Source organism: Paralichthys olivaceus, chromosome 11, assembly GCF_024713975.1.
Source record: "Paralichthys olivaceus isolate ysfri-2021 chromosome 11, ASM2471397v2, whole genome shotgun sequence".
NCBI lineage: Eukaryota > Metazoa > Chordata > Actinopteri > Pleuronectiformes > Paralichthyidae > Paralichthys > Paralichthys olivaceus.
The window spans coordinates 16062501-16079848 of record NC_091103.1 but is presented as its reverse complement, the minus strand read 5'-3'; the positions used below and the strand labels follow the sequence as shown (position 1 = coordinate 16079848).

General features: G+C 42.2%; 1 protein-coding gene across 3 annotated transcripts in view; it reads right to left on the bottom strand.

Annotated features, from left to right (window-relative positions):
- Nucleotides 1-17348, bottom strand: part of dscaml1 (Down syndrome cell adhesion molecule like 1) — a 98428-nt gene that overhangs the window by 37821 nt on the left and 43259 nt on the right. For all 3 annotated transcript variants that reach the window (XR_011244536.1, XM_069534362.1, XM_069534363.1), the window contains exons 4-5: nt 1609-1755; nt 959-1237 (exon numbers count right to left, since the gene is read on the bottom strand). Coding sequence is in view for 2 of the 3 variants with exons in the window: in XM_069534362.1 (XP_069390463.1) it covers nt 959-1237; nt 1609-1755 (426 nt within the window). In the remaining variant the exon portion in view is untranslated. The remainder of the gene's footprint in view (nt 1-958; nt 1238-1608; nt 1756-17348) is intronic.

Sequence of the window (17348 nt, the reverse complement as noted above, 5' to 3'; positions counted from 1 at the left end):
TGCAGGGTTGTCTGGATGTTATTTGCATAGCTGAATGGAAGCAACTTTAATTGCGCCACAATGCGCTGGCCACGCATCGCAAATTATATTTTGTCAAGGAGAGATTGTTGTTTGCTAGCTTTGCCTTTGTTTGAGTGTAATTGTGTGTGTGTGCGCACAGCAGTGAGGAAAACCGAGAAAGAAGAACAAAAAGGGGATAAAATGTCAGTGAGCAATAAAGCATCTGGTGTTGAGTGCTGGAGGCTGCTGAATGTGTGTATGCATGTGTGTGCAAGTGCATGTGTGAGTGACAGTGCATGTGCAAGACTTTTTTTCACAGGCAATGCATGCATGTGCTGTGTGTGTGTGTGGGCACATGTGTGTGTCCCACCTTGCATGCCCTGTCACAGGAGGTTTATGGCTTGTGCAATGATGCGTCCTGTGCCCAGTCTGCCCAGCGTCCTCCAAGGGTGAAGCCCCTTTTCCCAACTGCCCTCAGATTTCCTCTCCTCTCTCCTCCACCCACACTTAGGCATTTCCCGCCCTCCATGCAGACCTCCAAGTGTGCCATCTTCTCTCTATCCACAACCCCTGCGTACATCTCCTCCATCCTCACACTCAACATTATGAAACACTCTTTTCCTCCCTCCCTCACATCCCCGGCACACACAGCGACAAGCCCACACGACCACTGTTCGGCTCTGTCACTGCAGTGACGCCTCAGTGGGGTATGAGAACACAGCAGGGGAACAAACCGTCTGTGGAGATCAAGCTCATGCTAGGCATATAGGACTGTGGGGTGCGTTGGCGTGTACGGGCTAAGCAGAGATCATTTAAATGTTGTCTCATATCATGCCTGTCTGTGACCTGACATCCCATTCATGACTTGTGTCCATCGGGGGGTAGATAAAATAATCAATGAGGCTTTATTGTGAAAGGGATGGCTATTGTGCTGTACTCCCTTCCGTGCTTTACCCACCTATGACATTGAGATGACCTGTCACCTCTTTGGAGCCAAAGCTGTTGGTGACCTCACAGATGTAGTTGCCACTGTCCTCGAGCCTCAGGTCTGAAATGGTGAGGCCCGTGATGCGCCGTGTCCAGCGGGAGTCTGCGGGTAGTGGCCGACCATCCTTTAGCCATCGGATGGTGGGGTTCGGGTATCCCGATGCGACACAGGGCAGTTCCACACTGTGTCCCACCTGCACCTCACCGGACTGGAAACTGTCCAGCACTGACGGGGTGGACTCCGTAGGGTCTGCAGGTCAAACACATCAGAGACAATATATATTTATTTTTATTTCTTCTGGGACATCTGAAAAACTACCACGTTATACCTTGTTTGCTTAATTTGTTCAAAAAAAGTCGAAAAATGTCACAAGGTGTTATGCTTAGCCAAGCTACCAGTCTTTCTCAAAACATTAATATTTACAGTACATACTCAAGGACAACCAGCAACAAAGCAAATTATGGTATTTGTGCACAATTCTTTCTGGACAAAAACATAAAAACTTTGTCTTGCTCGTCTATTGAAAAATATAATTGTCTAGCTACAAAAACTCATATTCTGATTTGCCTTTAGTTGCATGTGCAAGTTATCATGAGTGGAAGTAGTAACTTGCTGCATACCCATAACAGAGAGCCTGGCTCCATTGCTCTGGCGAGTCTCTCCACTGTACTTGTGCTTTGTGATGCAGCGGTAGGTGGACAGAGCATCTTCCTTCTGCACCTCTGAGATATACAGAGCACCAAATGAGGTCAGGAAGAAACGGTTACCTGCGAAGGGACGGTAAAGAGGAAGCAGAGGAGAGAGGGAAGTGTTAGTCACCATATTTGAATGACAAATGTGCCAAAGTATGTTCGGTTTTGTGTCCACGCTAATGTTTTTGCATTGGGCAGGATTCCACAGAATCACAGCTCACTTATCGTTCATGGTTGATTTTGATCACAGTGGATTTTGTTGTGTAAGTACTGTTACTTAATCAGCACTCTGCGACTTTATTTGTGCACAAGTTATACTGTGTTATCGTTGTGTTTTTATTTCAAAAGTAAAACAAGAAGTAAACAAACCATACAACGACATGTGCTAATGGAATTCTAAGTTGTAGGGACAGTGACAGTTTTCAGCTAAACTCAAATCTTCTGCCTCAAACTAATTTTAAAAAAAGCACCAGGTACATACAATGCCATCCCATACAACACGTTAATAAGAATCCAGAAAGTTTGAATACATTTGAATGTTACAGTTCTTTACAATGACACAAATATACAGAGCTAGTGGATATAGTATAAAGTATTTGTAACTGTATTCGCTATTCAAAATGTTAATAGACACATTTATACTGAGATCATCAATATCCTCAGAATCAAAGACAAGTTGCTGCTGAGGGAAGTAAAATAAACCTCTGGTCTGATTTTAAACTACAGTGGACACCGGGACGTCCATCATAAGAACCTCTTCACAAAACTTTCAAGAGAAACTACTGAAGAAAGAAAAAAATGGAGGGCTACAATTTACATGTCTTTGAATAGCCTGACCGCAGCACTTAGGTGAACACAAGGGAGCTTTTAACACACTCTGTCCCATCCATCTAGTGAGATATACACAATGAGGAGAAAGGGAGAAAAAGGAGAAGAGAGTTATTGTAGGTGTTAATAATTGATGTGTCTGTGTGTGTGTTATGGTAACAGCAGATTAGTGTCATTTTCATTTCACATCAGTGACTGTTTGGTCTGCCTCTGATTTATCTACATGTCAATAGTGAGTGAGTGTGTGTGTGTGTGTGTGTGTGTGTGTGTGTGTGTGTGAGAGTGCGTAAGAGAGAGAGAGAGGCCCCCCCTCTGGAGGGGGCTGGAAGGAAAAGAGACGAGGAGAGTGTATTTCAGTGTTTGATTCTTTCCGCTTCTCTGAGTCTTTTTGTATTCTGTTCCCCCAAAGGGTTATTTTAGACAGAGTGCACAACAGAGTTTGTAGAAGATTGCAGATTGTCTGCTTATGCGGATGCTATTGCAGGGTGTGTGTGTGTGTGTGTGTGTGTGTGTGTGTGTGTGTGTGAACATGCTGGCTGTTGTTTGCTACATGATGTTTCAATGTCTTTCTGCAGTGTTGACAACAGAATGCTTGAGTAAAACGCAGGTCCATTGAATAGTTGAATTCTGGAAATGTGTGCCCCACACACACACACACACACATACACACACGCACACACACACACACACACACACACACACACACACACACACACACACACACACACACCTTTCAGCAATAGTTCAGCCACTTGTCATAGCATCACAGCTTTATTCTTCATGTTGTTCTTAAAAAATGATTTACTAATCCGATTTTCTCAGTTCTGTGATTGACAAATGTGTATTCATTGCAGTGTATCCCTCTGTGTGTAGGCTTGTAAAATGTCAGTACAAGATTCTCTGTGTGTGTGAGATCAATAAACATGTTTATATTAGAATGTGTATGTAAGTATGAATAACCAGCAATGTGTATGTGTGCGTGTGTGTCTCATGCCTCAATGTGAGCAACGACAATCGATGCATTTTATGGCTTCACAGCTCCATCCAAGGGAGATTTATTAAAACACAGAGGGACTGGGCTGGCCCCTTGCCACTCAAACACACACTCACACACTCTCTCACTCTAACAAGACGGAGAGGTGAGGTGGCGGCTTCACTTCTTGTGTCATTGAACAGGTTGTGCATGACTCCACAATAAAGGCTTTTGATTAGTCATTCTTTCTCTTCTTTTCTCAGTGAATCACTTATTTTATAAATAAATCAATTACTCCATTAAAAAGAGTGAAAAGACCATCATAATTTCCTAACCCTAACCATCGTGAAACTCTTAACTTTGAAAACTTGCTTTGTGTCAAACCTTTTTGCACCTGATTAAAACCTTTCACTATTTTCTGTCGCACACTTGCTCTATTTGACTTGGTTCCTTACCTGACGTTTCAGCTGCAGAGCTGACCAGCTTTCAGAGATTTTGCATTTTGTTTAAAAAAAAAAGCTCCTTTGAGATCTTTGTCTGCAGCAGATATTTTTAGAGAGAGCCTCTGTATTTTATTTGAGCCCACATGCACCATATATGAAGCAAAGCATTATCTGTTTATGTGTATGAGTGTGTGACTGGGTTGTCAGATTTCTGAATATATATAAATTATATCTACAGAAGTGAATTTCTGCCCGTGCATCTGCATGCACATGTGAAAGTTCACACACACACACACACACACACACACACACGTTTTCATGGGAGTCAGACTGTTGTGCTGAGTGCTAAGCAACATAAGCTGTAATTTCTGAGCCTGCCCTTTTGTTCCAACCTGGGTATTAAGCCTTACAGGATAATATGCACTTGGCGAGTAGAACCCTGTATAACACACTGCTACACTCTGTCACAACATGCCTCGAGAGAGAAAGACAGACTGGAGGGGGCAGAGAAGGGGTGGTGGTGGTGGTGGTGGAGTAAGAAATTCAGAGATGGTTAAGAATGGAGGAAAGCAAGTGGCGGTTGCAGTGCTGGTTGTAAACGAATGTACTTCATCATCCACCCAACCTATCTCTCTCTCAGTTGTTTAGAAGGCAACAGCAGATGTTTCCATCATTATCAACCTGCACATGAACTGTTTTGAATAATCAATTAATTGTTTTGTCTATAAAATGTCAGCGATAAACTGTATCATATCTATCACAGTGTCAGTTTTCAGTTTTTTCTAAATCATTTTCAAGTCCAATATATATCAATATATTGCTTATATTTTGTGTCAGCACAGTGAGGAGGAATAACGTCATTGATCTACCTCAGATCTGTCAAATGTTAGTGATTCTCTGCTCATAAAGAAGAGTTTAAAAGCACAGCCTTCACTCAGGAGCAAAAATCTGTTATTAAACTTAAACAAAATAATAATGCAACATTTATCATGATAATTAGCATTTTATATAATTTTTGGCCATATCAACCAGCCCTATTTAATAATCCTTATCTTTTTATAAAAGCTGTCCTAAAACATGCAAAGTACTTTGTAAATGCCAAATGACTGCATTTCTGGGAAGCTACTATTATAGAAGAATGTGGCTACAATGCAAACCTATATATATATATTTACATATACATATTAATTAATAAAATCCCTCCATTCTTTCTTCCCTTCACTGCTCTGACTTCAACTTTCTGCAACCCTTTACTTCCTCTCCTTTTCCCTCACTGATGCTCTTTCTACCTGATTTAATTTCCAGTCACTACCTGGTCTCCTGCTGTCTGTGGAGATGTGACACACCTAAAACAGCAGAGAGGGAGCAGGCGGCGATAGAGAGGGAGGCAGTGGAGGAGAGGACGGGGCTGACCCCACAGGGAGGAGGACGGCAGATGGAGATTGATGGAGGGAGAGATAGGGAGATAAAGAGAAACATGCCGTTGGGAGTGACAGAGGAGGGAGTGAGAGGGATGAGGGGCCTGCAGGCCTGAGAGCCACACATGTGTAAAAACAATTCTTCTACGTCTTTCTCCATCTCCCTTTCTCTCCCGCTCTCTTTCTCCCCTAGCAAGCCTCTCCTTGTGGGAGAGGAGATCAATTCTCGTCTAGTCTGCCTACGCCTCCAGGAGTTTGTTGTTGTTGTTGAGTGTGTGTATGTATGTGCTTCTGTGTCTTGTTTTTTTTCTTTTTTGCTGTGGGAGGCAGGATGTGAATTTTTGAGGTCTATCCTACACCCCAGGGAGGCGCACAATCGCTTCACTTCCTCCTTATTTTCCGACCCTTTCCAATACCTTTTCTTTTGCTCCCTTTTTTCTGTGTGTGACATCTACTCTCCATCTCCGATCTCTCTTCCTCTAGTCTCCTCTCTGCCCTCTACCTCTTTCTATATCCATCTTTTTTCCTCCTATGTCGGTGCTCCTCTTCCCTCTCATACAGGGGGGTCTGTAAGTAATGGAATCAGTTCAGCTGATCAGCCTAAGGCAGGAAGTCAAGCCAAGTGCAGAGTGAAGCTGCTGCTGGATGTGTGTGTGTGTGTGTGTGTGTGTGTGTGTGTGTGTGTGTGTGTGTGTGTGCCAGAAATCTCACAGACAGATACATACATGCAAATAACGAGACCGAGAGACAGGAAGGGGGTGAGAGGAGGTGGAGGAGCCACAATGAAAAAAGGATTAGGGAGCCCTGGAGCATCACTTGTCTTCCCCAAAGTTCCTCCAGAGAGAGGACACCCCTCGTCTTTGAAAAAGGTGGGAGCGACAGAGGGGTAGAGGAGATGGAGGAGGAGGAAAAAACTGAGGCAGCAGATAAAGGGGTAAAGGAAAAGAATGGTTAAATAAATCCCCCGCACAATATATGTCTGCCATTTTCAACAAATTATCTGCAACACGAGAGATCATTAAGAGGGAAAATTAAAAAAAGAAAATGATAAAGTTAATGTAGGAATGCTGGGGCCACTGGGGAGGATGCATGGGAGGAGAAGATGAACAGATCAGACGGGGAAAAAAAGACAAAAGAAAGTAACTAAGAAAAGATATACATATTTTGAGATTTTGGCGAGGCCGCGAAGAAAAAGGAAAGAGACAGAAATAGATAAAACGCAGAGTGAAAGCAGGGAAAGTAAGCGAATCGGTGAGAAACAGAGCGAGAGAGGAAATGGCGTAGGTAAGGGGGTTTGTTCTTGGTGCTGCCATGCAAATGAAGGCGGCGCTGCAGCAATGCTAACTAACAGCAATTCACACTGTTGGACTCATCACTTATTAATGCTCTACAGCTCCCCCCTCCCTCCCTCTTTCTCTCTCTCCCCTGCTCTCGCCAAGATCTCTCTTTTTTTGTTCGCTCTCTCGCTCGCTGTTGCTAGGGCCTGTGCACTCACGTGACAACAGCTGGGTAGGGGGCGCTGCGGTGGCACACGCGGCGAGTGTGCGTTTCATGTGTGCTCTGCGTGCACGTGCGTACGCTTTGGTGTGTGCTGCAGAGTACCCTTCATTAGAGGTAAAAAACAGAATCAGCCATTTAAATGATGGCGATGGAGATCACAGGAGAGAAACTGCTGAATGGATGTGTAATTGCTGCAGGCCTGTGCGACAGGCCACAGAGGGGCTCAACAAATCTCTCTGTGCATAATGTCACTTTATTTTTCACTCGTGCTTTTTAACAAAAACAGATGCTGACTACTGTCGTGACAATTATTGTCAAGGTTTGCCTTTCACATTTTAAGGCTAAATGGGCAGAGGGCTCAGCACAATACAGACCAGACAGAGCACAAATGGAGTTCTCACAAATGTATGCACGCACACTCTCACAATCTACACATTCTTACTCCCACTGTCTCACAATCTACATTTGCAGAGTGCACTCATCAACTTGAGTGTGTGTGTGTGTGTTGGTGCAGAGCATCTTCACCACGTGATGTCACAGCAATGTGCAGACAGTAGCGTACACCTACACTTCCTCTATTTCTTTCAATTTTACATTTCTGCCTTTCTCCACTTATACGTTCCTTTCTCCATGTCTCTATCCACCCATTTTATCATTACAATGGAGATCTACTGATTTAGATCCATCACACAAGTTATCCCACATTCTGCAGTGGAAATGAAAGCACTGTCTTTGCTGCAGTGACAAAAGTGAAACAGAAATCCTCATTGATTTCCCACAGGTTTAAAATAATTAAACCCCTTTATTCCCAAGGGCCACTGAAACTTAAAGGTCCAGTGTGTAAGATTTAGGTGAAAGGGAACTATTGGCAGAAATTTAATGTAGAATAAAATGATGTTTTCACTAGTTTTTTTAATCTAAATTGTATGAATTGTAGTTTTCTTTACCCCAGAAAAGACCCTTTATATTCAAATACTTTATATTAACATTGAGGGGGTCCTCTTTACATTAGTCCAGACTGGACAAACTAAACATCTTTTGAGTTTTTATGAAAACTGAAGTTTACCACAGGTTCTCTTTCATGCTTGGAAGGGGAGGGTGAAGGGAGAGGTGTTCAATTGCAACATGCAATTTCAACACTAGATATCACAAAATTCTACACAATGTACCTTTAAGGAAGAAGATTTCACTCACTAAATACTTTTATTTATTTGCAACATACAAAGAACTAAATGTTTTAAATCTGGCAGAGTAGGAGTGTAACAGAATTCAAAGGGTAAGGCCTCTTATTGCTTTCACTTGTTTATAATGAAAGAATGAGTGTACCCTCTCAAAGCAAGCAATGGGCCAGTACAAATAATATTTGGGGAACAACAGACAACAGTTGAGAAAACATCGAGGTATGTTTCTGATCTTGTACATCAGTGAAGTAAACACAATACATCTACCCTTTATCAATCACATATTTAATGCAGAGAAAAGCAGAGCGTGGTATACAGAAAATATTCTATTGTCAATAAGATATGTGCATAAATTGCCCAAATATACACAAATCAGTGCACAGGAAGTGATGTAGTTAGGAGAAGTACTCAGGGCACACAGCAGTTCAGCACCACGGACAGTACCATTACAAACTATTCAGGAATAGTGGCAAAAGCAGCACCTCGGACAGCTCAACATACGTGCCTCCACGGTTGGTAAAATGAAACTGCGTGTGTGTGTGTGTGTGTGTGTGTGTGTGTGTGTGTTGGCTTGAGGGTAACGTTAGCTACAATGGATTCTGTGCCAGAGTAATAAAATAGTAATGTGGCATATGGCCCAGTGCTACAGCTCAGTCTACCAGCAGTCACTCAACTCCCTAACAGAGACACACACTAAAAGAGAATCCAACGCTGGTAGACATGGTGGATGTATGTTGGTAAATATGGTGTGGACAGATTCATCATACATAACATAATAATCAATAAAATTATAAAACAGACAAGCAGAAAATAATTACAAGCTAAAGACAGTTAAAAAAATATTTTTGTTAATTTTCTAGTAGTTTGCCCTTATAGCCTATTCATTGAAAAAATATTGTCACGGCTACGATAAAAATTCCTTAAAGGTTTTTTTCCTTGTGTTCTGTCGACTTAACTGTCTTACCAGAGTGATGGATTGAACTAGAACTGCACTAAGATAGCACATACCACCACCAAGTCCCAACAGTCCCCTTATATACCAACATTTAAATTCACTCAGGACTTTGTTTGGAGTCAATATCAGCCCCCGAAACATGTCTGACTTATTTTAACGGGATCCTTTTATTATTATCTGAGAAAAATATATGATTTTTTTTGTTTTTCCTGTATCCGCAACCTGCCCTACCCCACCACATCATTTTTTGGAATTCAGTTGAGCGTTTTTTAGTAATCTCGCTAACAAACAAAAACAAATGCAGATGAAAACATATCCTCCTTGGCTGAGGTTATACTGAAACAGACATGAGGACTTAAAATCAATACTTTGTTTTTACTGCCATGCAGCCGTGCTCATCCTAAATTCATCAACTCTGCCTCCGCTGATGAGCAAAGCGTTAAATGAAGATTTATTTCAAATAGTGGCTAATTTATTTGATAATTACCAAGGGCCCATTATAGCTGATTTCAAGGAGGTACTGGGGAGGCCTACTAAAGCCCTTTTTCATTTGAGCTGCTCATACTGTATCAAAGCAATCACACACACACACACACACACACACACACACACACACACACACACACACACACACACACACACACACACACACACACACACACACACACACTATAAAACATGACTTGTGCAACTGTGAGTCTATTCAGGCCCAACATGTAAATAACACCCTAGGGGCATGTGTGTGTATATGTGTGTGTTTTTGTGTGTGTGCATGCATACATGTGCACCAGTGCATACATGTGTGCATGTGTGTAGGGGCTGAAAGGTGGGCAGGGGTAAAGGATAATAAAGATTGGATTCTAATAAAATGTTCTCATCCTCCTAAATCCCCCTCCTGCCCTCTCCCCCTATACCTGCCATATTAACACCACCATTACAAGGGCAGATGAATGAAAATGAACAGAGCTGTGGTGTGATTCCCTGAGTGTCAAATCAATACAATCTCCTCCTCCTCTTCTGTTCCTCTCCCGCCTTCCAACCCGCCCTCTCTCCCCTCATCCCTTTCCCTGCCGCTATCATTTTCCTATTCTCTTCTCCTCTGTTGGGCCTGAAGAACTGGCTTGTGTTTGACAAAGGGAAATCTACACCTAGCCACAATAGCTCGATCTCTCTCTCTGTCTCTGGTTTGAAATGAATGACGCTTGCTCCCATCTCCTCTCAATTCACATTCAAAGCAGTCCATAATAGTTAAGTGCTATGGAGAACAAGCCAGACAGAGAAAGAGCCACAAGGACAGCATATTACTGCCACTTTCTTTGACTCAATCGGAGACAAAAGCTTGCATACGGACTGGGAAGAGGTTAAGTCAAAATAACAGAAGCAGGTTAATAAAGACGAGCCGTGTGAATTTCATTCTTTTTTCTCTCTCCTTTCAAGTGCAGGACACATGCTGTTGCCAGAGGCAGAATAATTGAAGAGGAAACACTGATACAAATTTGTTCTATTCTTATCCCTCTACACGTGTTCCGGAGTTTTCAGTCGCAACCCTTGACCTTCTCATCCTCCTCCCCTCCCTTGTTCTGTGTGTTTTTCAGGTTCGGTGTGATGCAGTGATCCGAAGATAGGTATGCAGAGGACTAAAGCTCTCATTAAAATGGCATGCTTCACCGTCGAATGCCAGCTGCTGTCACCCACCACCACGTCTCCTGTATTCTTTGTCTTTCCCCTCTCTCGATATCTATCCATTTCCTCTGTTTCCTCTGTTCCCTATCTCCGTCTCTCTCCCTGCTGCTGTCTCTTCGTTTCTCTTTCTGTATTTGCTGTTAGAAGGTGACACCCCGTACGCCCACACACCCCCTCACCCTCTCAAAACAACTCATGCTTGAGACTACATAGAGACAAAAGAGAGGAAGGAGAAAAACAAATAAAGGAAATGGAAAAATACACACATCTAAACCAAAAGAAAAATAATGAAGGAGAAATCTGATAAAAAAAATTTAATCTCCATTTCTATCTTTCCCCCCTGTAATAGTTGAAGGCCTCTACCACACTTAAGCAGCCTTAATTGGAATGGCCATAAATATTCAAACAGCAAGATGGAAGAAATAATGGATGTCTGGGTAAGGAGATGAAGAGAAAATGGCTGAGAAAATACTGGATGGAAAGAAAACGGAGAAATAAGAAATACCTCAGATTACTTTCATGTTTCTGTAAAAAATCTGTTGTGTACGTCAGACACACAACCAAAAAAACATGTCTCCCTCCTAACACGTACTTATCTGTGATTCCATTTGGTCACCGACAATGACGAACACACAAACGCATACTGTGCTCCTTGGCTTGTCAACATGTGGTGCATTGTGTCACTTTTGTCTTTAATTATTTAGTCTCATAGATAATTGATACAGACATGCTCGGCAGTCATGAGAAGGCTTACGGGACATCTAATGCATCACACACACACACACACACACACACCACAGTGCACACTACCAGTGAACTCTGCCAAAGCGTGACCTTATTTCTTCTGTGGAAAAAACAACATTGTGCGAGTGGTTTAATTTCACGCACAGGTCTGTTTTGTGTGATCGTCATCCATTATGAAAGGAAGACATGGCAAACTGGGAAAAGACTGATCATGGAGACCATGAAAAAAACAGTTTTACCTGTTTTTTCTGTTCTTAGTGTTTGCGGTTGTTTTCATATTTACGTAAATGCAAGAATACTGCACTGTATCCACACACACATATCTGCACACACAGCACTCCCTCTGTGTGCATGAGAGGGAGAATGCTGGCACACATGTGATAAACTCTCACACAAATCAATAATGCCTTGCCCTTTGTAAAGCCATGTTGTCCTCAGTGGGAGTACGACAGTGCCACAGCATGTAAGCAGCGCCACTGTGACAAACACTGAATCTCAGGGAGCAGGAGGTCACTGGGGAGCAAGGCCCGTGTGCGGATGAGTGCACCTTGCATGGCAGGCGGATGTGAGGAGCAAGGGAGGGAGGGAGGGAGGGTAAGGAGGGAGAAGGTCCTCTCTGGCTCCCCTCGACCGCCTGTGCCACTGTGATGATGCACCCTCACCGCTGTTGCTGGGCATCTTGGCGACAGAGACCCATAAGAGACGGAAGAGGAGGAGAAAGAGGAGGAGTCAAAGAAGGAGAACCAAATGAGGGATGATGGGAGGCAAAAGAGCTGCAGAGACAGATGTTGCAGATTGGAGTGGAGTAATGGTGACATGCTAAAAGCAGGTTCCCAAGGCGTTGCGGGGAGGCCTGAGGGGCCAGGAGTGCCCGAGGTACGTGCAAGGGAGGAGAGGGGGGCACTACAGCAGAGCAGCAGTTTTCCCTGCCTCCCTCCCTCCCTTCATGACTGTCTCCCTGTCTCTTCTGCCTCACTGCCCCCCTACACTCTGTCCCACTTTAGCCCAATGTCACTGCCAGATCAAGGGGGAGGGAGCATAAAGAAGAGAAAGACTGAAGTAAAAAAAGGGAGAAGGTGAAGAGGAGCCAAGAGGTAAAGAAAGAGAAAGATTTGAAGATGGATGAAAGATCCCAGAGAGGAGGATGATGATGAGGACAGTGATGCTGGAGGAGACCATGGGGAGTCCAGCTCAGGTGCCGTCACAAGCTTTCACTTGTCCATATTTTCTCTTCCCTCGCAATCTTTTCTCTGGGAATTCTTTTGTCTGCACAAACATACGGAATTCCGTATATGTGGAGTTACATAAGCAGTCAAGCACAAAGTTGATAGTGCATGTATCTGAGCGCAGACACACACACACAAACACACACAGGATGAATAGTCAGGCATGCTCTATGTTGTCGGCTGATCCAGCGTGTGAATCTTGGAGATAAGGCAAATGGATAAATAAACACCATGTTACTTTCACTTTGCTTTGATACTGTTAGAGTTATCAACTGTTACAGACCACTGCAGCCCACTGAACACAAAAGTAGACGGCAAGTACACATACTAAAGATAAATAAATCAAAGTTATAAAAGTGTACTCCACTGATTAAGCATTACACTCCTATAAATTGTCAGACTCAAAATGTAGCGTTTGAAAACAAAGGGTTTCAAACAGGTGTAGCTTTATTAAACCTGGAGCCTAAATCCTGCACAACATAGTTTGACTGCAGACACTTTCAACAGACGCAGAGTTTTGTCAGTGTGTTAGTGCAGTAGTGTCTAATATCGCCTCCAGCAGAAATTAGGAACAGGCTAAACAGTTCTGTGGAGCTCAATTCTTTTCAACCACACAGCTTCAGAGTTTGTGTGCATCGACCTCTAGATCCATGAGGCTTTATAAAACTTTTATCACAATATCTGTAAATAGGCTTTGATGTGCAAAATCGGTGGAGTTCACATTTAATGGAATAAAGATGATTTTCACCGTAACATGTGACCGTTATGGTGGAAATGAAGGATGTGTGTGACAGATGAGTGAAAGGTACAAAAGCACTACTTGTGGCCTTTCTCAATTCACCACTGTCAAGGAGGAGATGGAGTGAAGTAGGAGAGAGAGACTCTTTTAGAGTCAGAGGTCAAATTCCCTGCTGCAGATAATAACACTCTGCTGTCTGGAGCCGCTCAGGACAGTGGGATTCAAGGATACTGTGAGTTTGTAACAATCACTGCTGCATCTGACTGACAGAAACTTGACCCTAACCCTCTGATAAGTTTACCTTTTAGCACTTCCCTTAGCTTTTGATTTTCTTTGATCGTATTTGTTGTACTGCTACTTGCCTGGACTGTAAGCGAGAAACAACCTTTTATCAATGAAGGCGCAATGACAAATGCATGTTCAAAGAAAAGAACACGACGTGGCCCTGGATGAAGTTCTGGATGTAAAATCATTGTGAAATCATTTTGATCTACTCAGGTCTAAAAAATAGGGTATTTGAATTTCTCTTCATGGAAATTCATTTTCCTCCATAAACAATAAAGGGAATTTAGTGAAATGGCCAAACGCAGTAATATTATACATTAGAAGGTTTTTATCAGAATACAGGAAGTGTGATTAAATACAGTTGAAATTCAGTAACTATACCACTTCTGTCATATAAACCCTTGCAATAATCAAAACTGAAGTGTCCCTTAAATCAGCTTAACACATTTCACAGACACATTACAACTGCAACGTACATCTAACTCACATCTATGCAAAAGAACATAGAATATTTTCATAAACTACTGGGAAAAAATGGGAAAATTAAATTGAATCTGGCATTAGTTCATTGAGCACTATGGTGGAGAAGATCAACAAAGTCACTATTATTAAACTTAAAGATTCCAGCTTTAAGGATAGCTTGAATTGTTGATAGAAAAAGGACTCATCAAACCCTTTTAAAACAAAAATCCAGATTAAAGTGAGTATTGTTCATCCATGTCCGTCCATTTAAAACTTAAAAAACATCTCAGACAGTGGAAAACACGTCATCCCAATGAAACATGAAGAATAAGTTCAAGCAGAAAGATTATTGTCAAATCGTAACACTATTGACATATTGTCCTGTCTCCTCCCACCGAGGTCTTATCACAAGAACTCAACCAATGACCATTCTGGCTGGAAATTTAAATTACCTTATCTGTTTCCAGTTATTAAAAAGAATGCCACTTAGCAGCGTAGTGACATAAACACTCCATGTACAGTGCTGATATCGCTATTGGCTTTCTCACATTACTCAGACTTCTAGGATGGCTGGGGACGTCTCCTGTTAATGATAGTCCACACGCACCAGTGAGGTCATCCACTCCAGGTACACATACATATGGATCCAGCCGTGCAGAACAGAGCAGGACAGTGTGAAAGAGTCTTGGCAATCTCCTTGCCCCTGCCCTACACTGTACCCCCACCTCCTATAACCACATCTACAACAGAACACCCTCCTCCTGCTCCTGCTCTGACCACTGCCCAATCCCTGTAAAGTCCTCATCATCGCTCCCTGAAGAGTGGGAGGTCTCATTCATCGCTGGCACTGAGATGAGGCAGTGTGGATAGAGGTGGCATTTGCCAAGGTCATCCGACGTGCCTGTGTGTTTGCCCCCGTCTCTGCTGCATGAAAGAATCCTTCTACTTTATATTTGGATACAAGAACAGCGCAGATAGGGGCAATTTTTGCATTTGGGTTTATAATGCAGTATGCAGAGTAGAGGCCATCTTATGAAGCAGCCTAACTGACTGTCTGCAGTATAAGGCAAGGCAAGGGTGGCTGCTGCTGCTTGGTTTTAATAGGCCAGCAGCTGAAGCTGAACCTCAAATCATCATAAGGAGAGAGAATGAGATCTCCAAGGAGAGAAAAGGGAAAGGTAGATGAGGAAATCCGATAAAGGAAAAAAGAGGGGATGAAGGAAACAGAGGGGAAGTAGAGAGAAAGGAAGATATGAGGAGAAGGGGAAATAGGAGTGAGAAATGAGAGAGATTCCTCCGCATCTCTTATTTGCTTGGGTGATATGCATCAGAGCGACAGAGCGTAGGGGAGGAATAGATGGCGGGAGGCAGCAGAAGAGAGGGAGGAGGGAAAAGAGGGAAAGAAAGCACAAGTATTTTTTTAGTTTCTATATAAGCCATTTGTTTTTATTAAGCTTCCCTGCCTGTCCTTGTACCGGAGCGGTTTCCTCCACTGGTTTGTATTTGTTTTTATGTTCTGTTACATGGGCATGATAATAGTGTGTTCATTTTGTTAATGAAAATTGTTACAAAGAAACACAACCTTTATTTTTTCCACTGCTACGACAAGATGATGAAGAGACCGCACCAACATCATCGAACAATAACTGTGACTTTATCAACATGCAATCATTTAAAATATGCAGTTTACAAAATAACATCAAAAATAAACTAAAGAGGATATAAAATTTGAGGTTTTTTTCAAACAATGACACTATGTTATTGTCTTTCTATGAATGGCAGCGTCGCCCTTTTCTCCTGGGCTCAAATAATCTATGAACACAACAGCACAACCATGAACCCACTGATAACAGGGCTACACTGGACCCATGTTTAACACTAATGGCTGTAGGAGATCAAATAACATACAGGGAAGAAGGAAAAGAAAATAATGGCAACAAAACAGAGTGACATTTTCACCCACTTCAGATACGATGCCGCTGAGAGGAAAAGTGAGTGTGTAGTATTGTCGGGAGAGAAGCCCCGCAGCTACGAAATCACTGTGAAGAAAAGCACCAACCTGAAGAGACCTGAAGGTGCATCCCACAGAAACTGTAGTAACCTAATGTGAAAAATATAATGTCACATTATTTAAGACATATTAAGAAATATGTTAGCATTAAAGAAATTCACATCAACCGGACTTAACTAGATCGATTGCAGAGGAAGATTTTGTCTCTCTCTAATCTCTATAATCAGATTCTGCAGCTGAATATGCAGAATATGTCAGCGAGGGAGAAGACTTTGGGGATGGAAGTCTGGTGGTTTCTGTTTTTAGTTTGAACGATCATGTTTGAGCATGTAGGCCTTAGTTGACAGCAGGTAAACAGGCCGTGGATTGAGATTAGCAAAAATATCATCTGGACTTAAAACACTACAAAAAGTAGCACTGTTTGTATTTCATGTGGAGGTACATTCAACTTTTGTAGACTCGTCTGAGTGTACGGTGAACTGTAGATTAAGTGTTGGCCCAAATATCCACAGTCTACACCAGAAACCTCCAAATAATAGCCAAGAGGCTACTTTTTCATCAGATGATACCCGCTCCGAGATTGGTTTCACTGAAAATAAGAAGCTACATTGACCAAACAAGTTAGTTGTTTTGGTGTATTAAATATGATATTTATATTAAATCACATTTGATAACAATATACATTTAGGGCCTTGAATGCATCCATGGCAGCAGAATATCGCCTTTTTCAAGAACTAAAGGTTGTTAATCTGCACAGGATTTAATAGAGAGGATTGTTCAGAATTTACTTTACTAAAAATTACTCCATTTATTTTTATTCTGATTGACAAAAAGTATGAGGCAAAAATTGTTTCATCCATAGCAAATTCTGTAATGTCTTTGTAGCCAGAACCTGGTTTAGCTTATCCCCCTGTGCAACAGAACTCCACCCACAAACTATTAAAAACAGATAGATGAGTCACACAGTTCATTTAATGTCACTTCATTATGATAAACATGGCCACTGCACTTGACCCCACTGTTACCACCCAAGAGTCATAGTACAGCCATGTTGTCTGTACCAATCATGTTGTGTTATTTATTATTGTGATTTACTATCATGTGTGTTTTTTGCAACCTGAGAAGTTAACGGCAAAGTCCCATATTTGTAAACAATACAGATCTATTGCACCAAATGTGTATTAACATGCAGATAAAAGTACCCTTTATATTTAGGACCT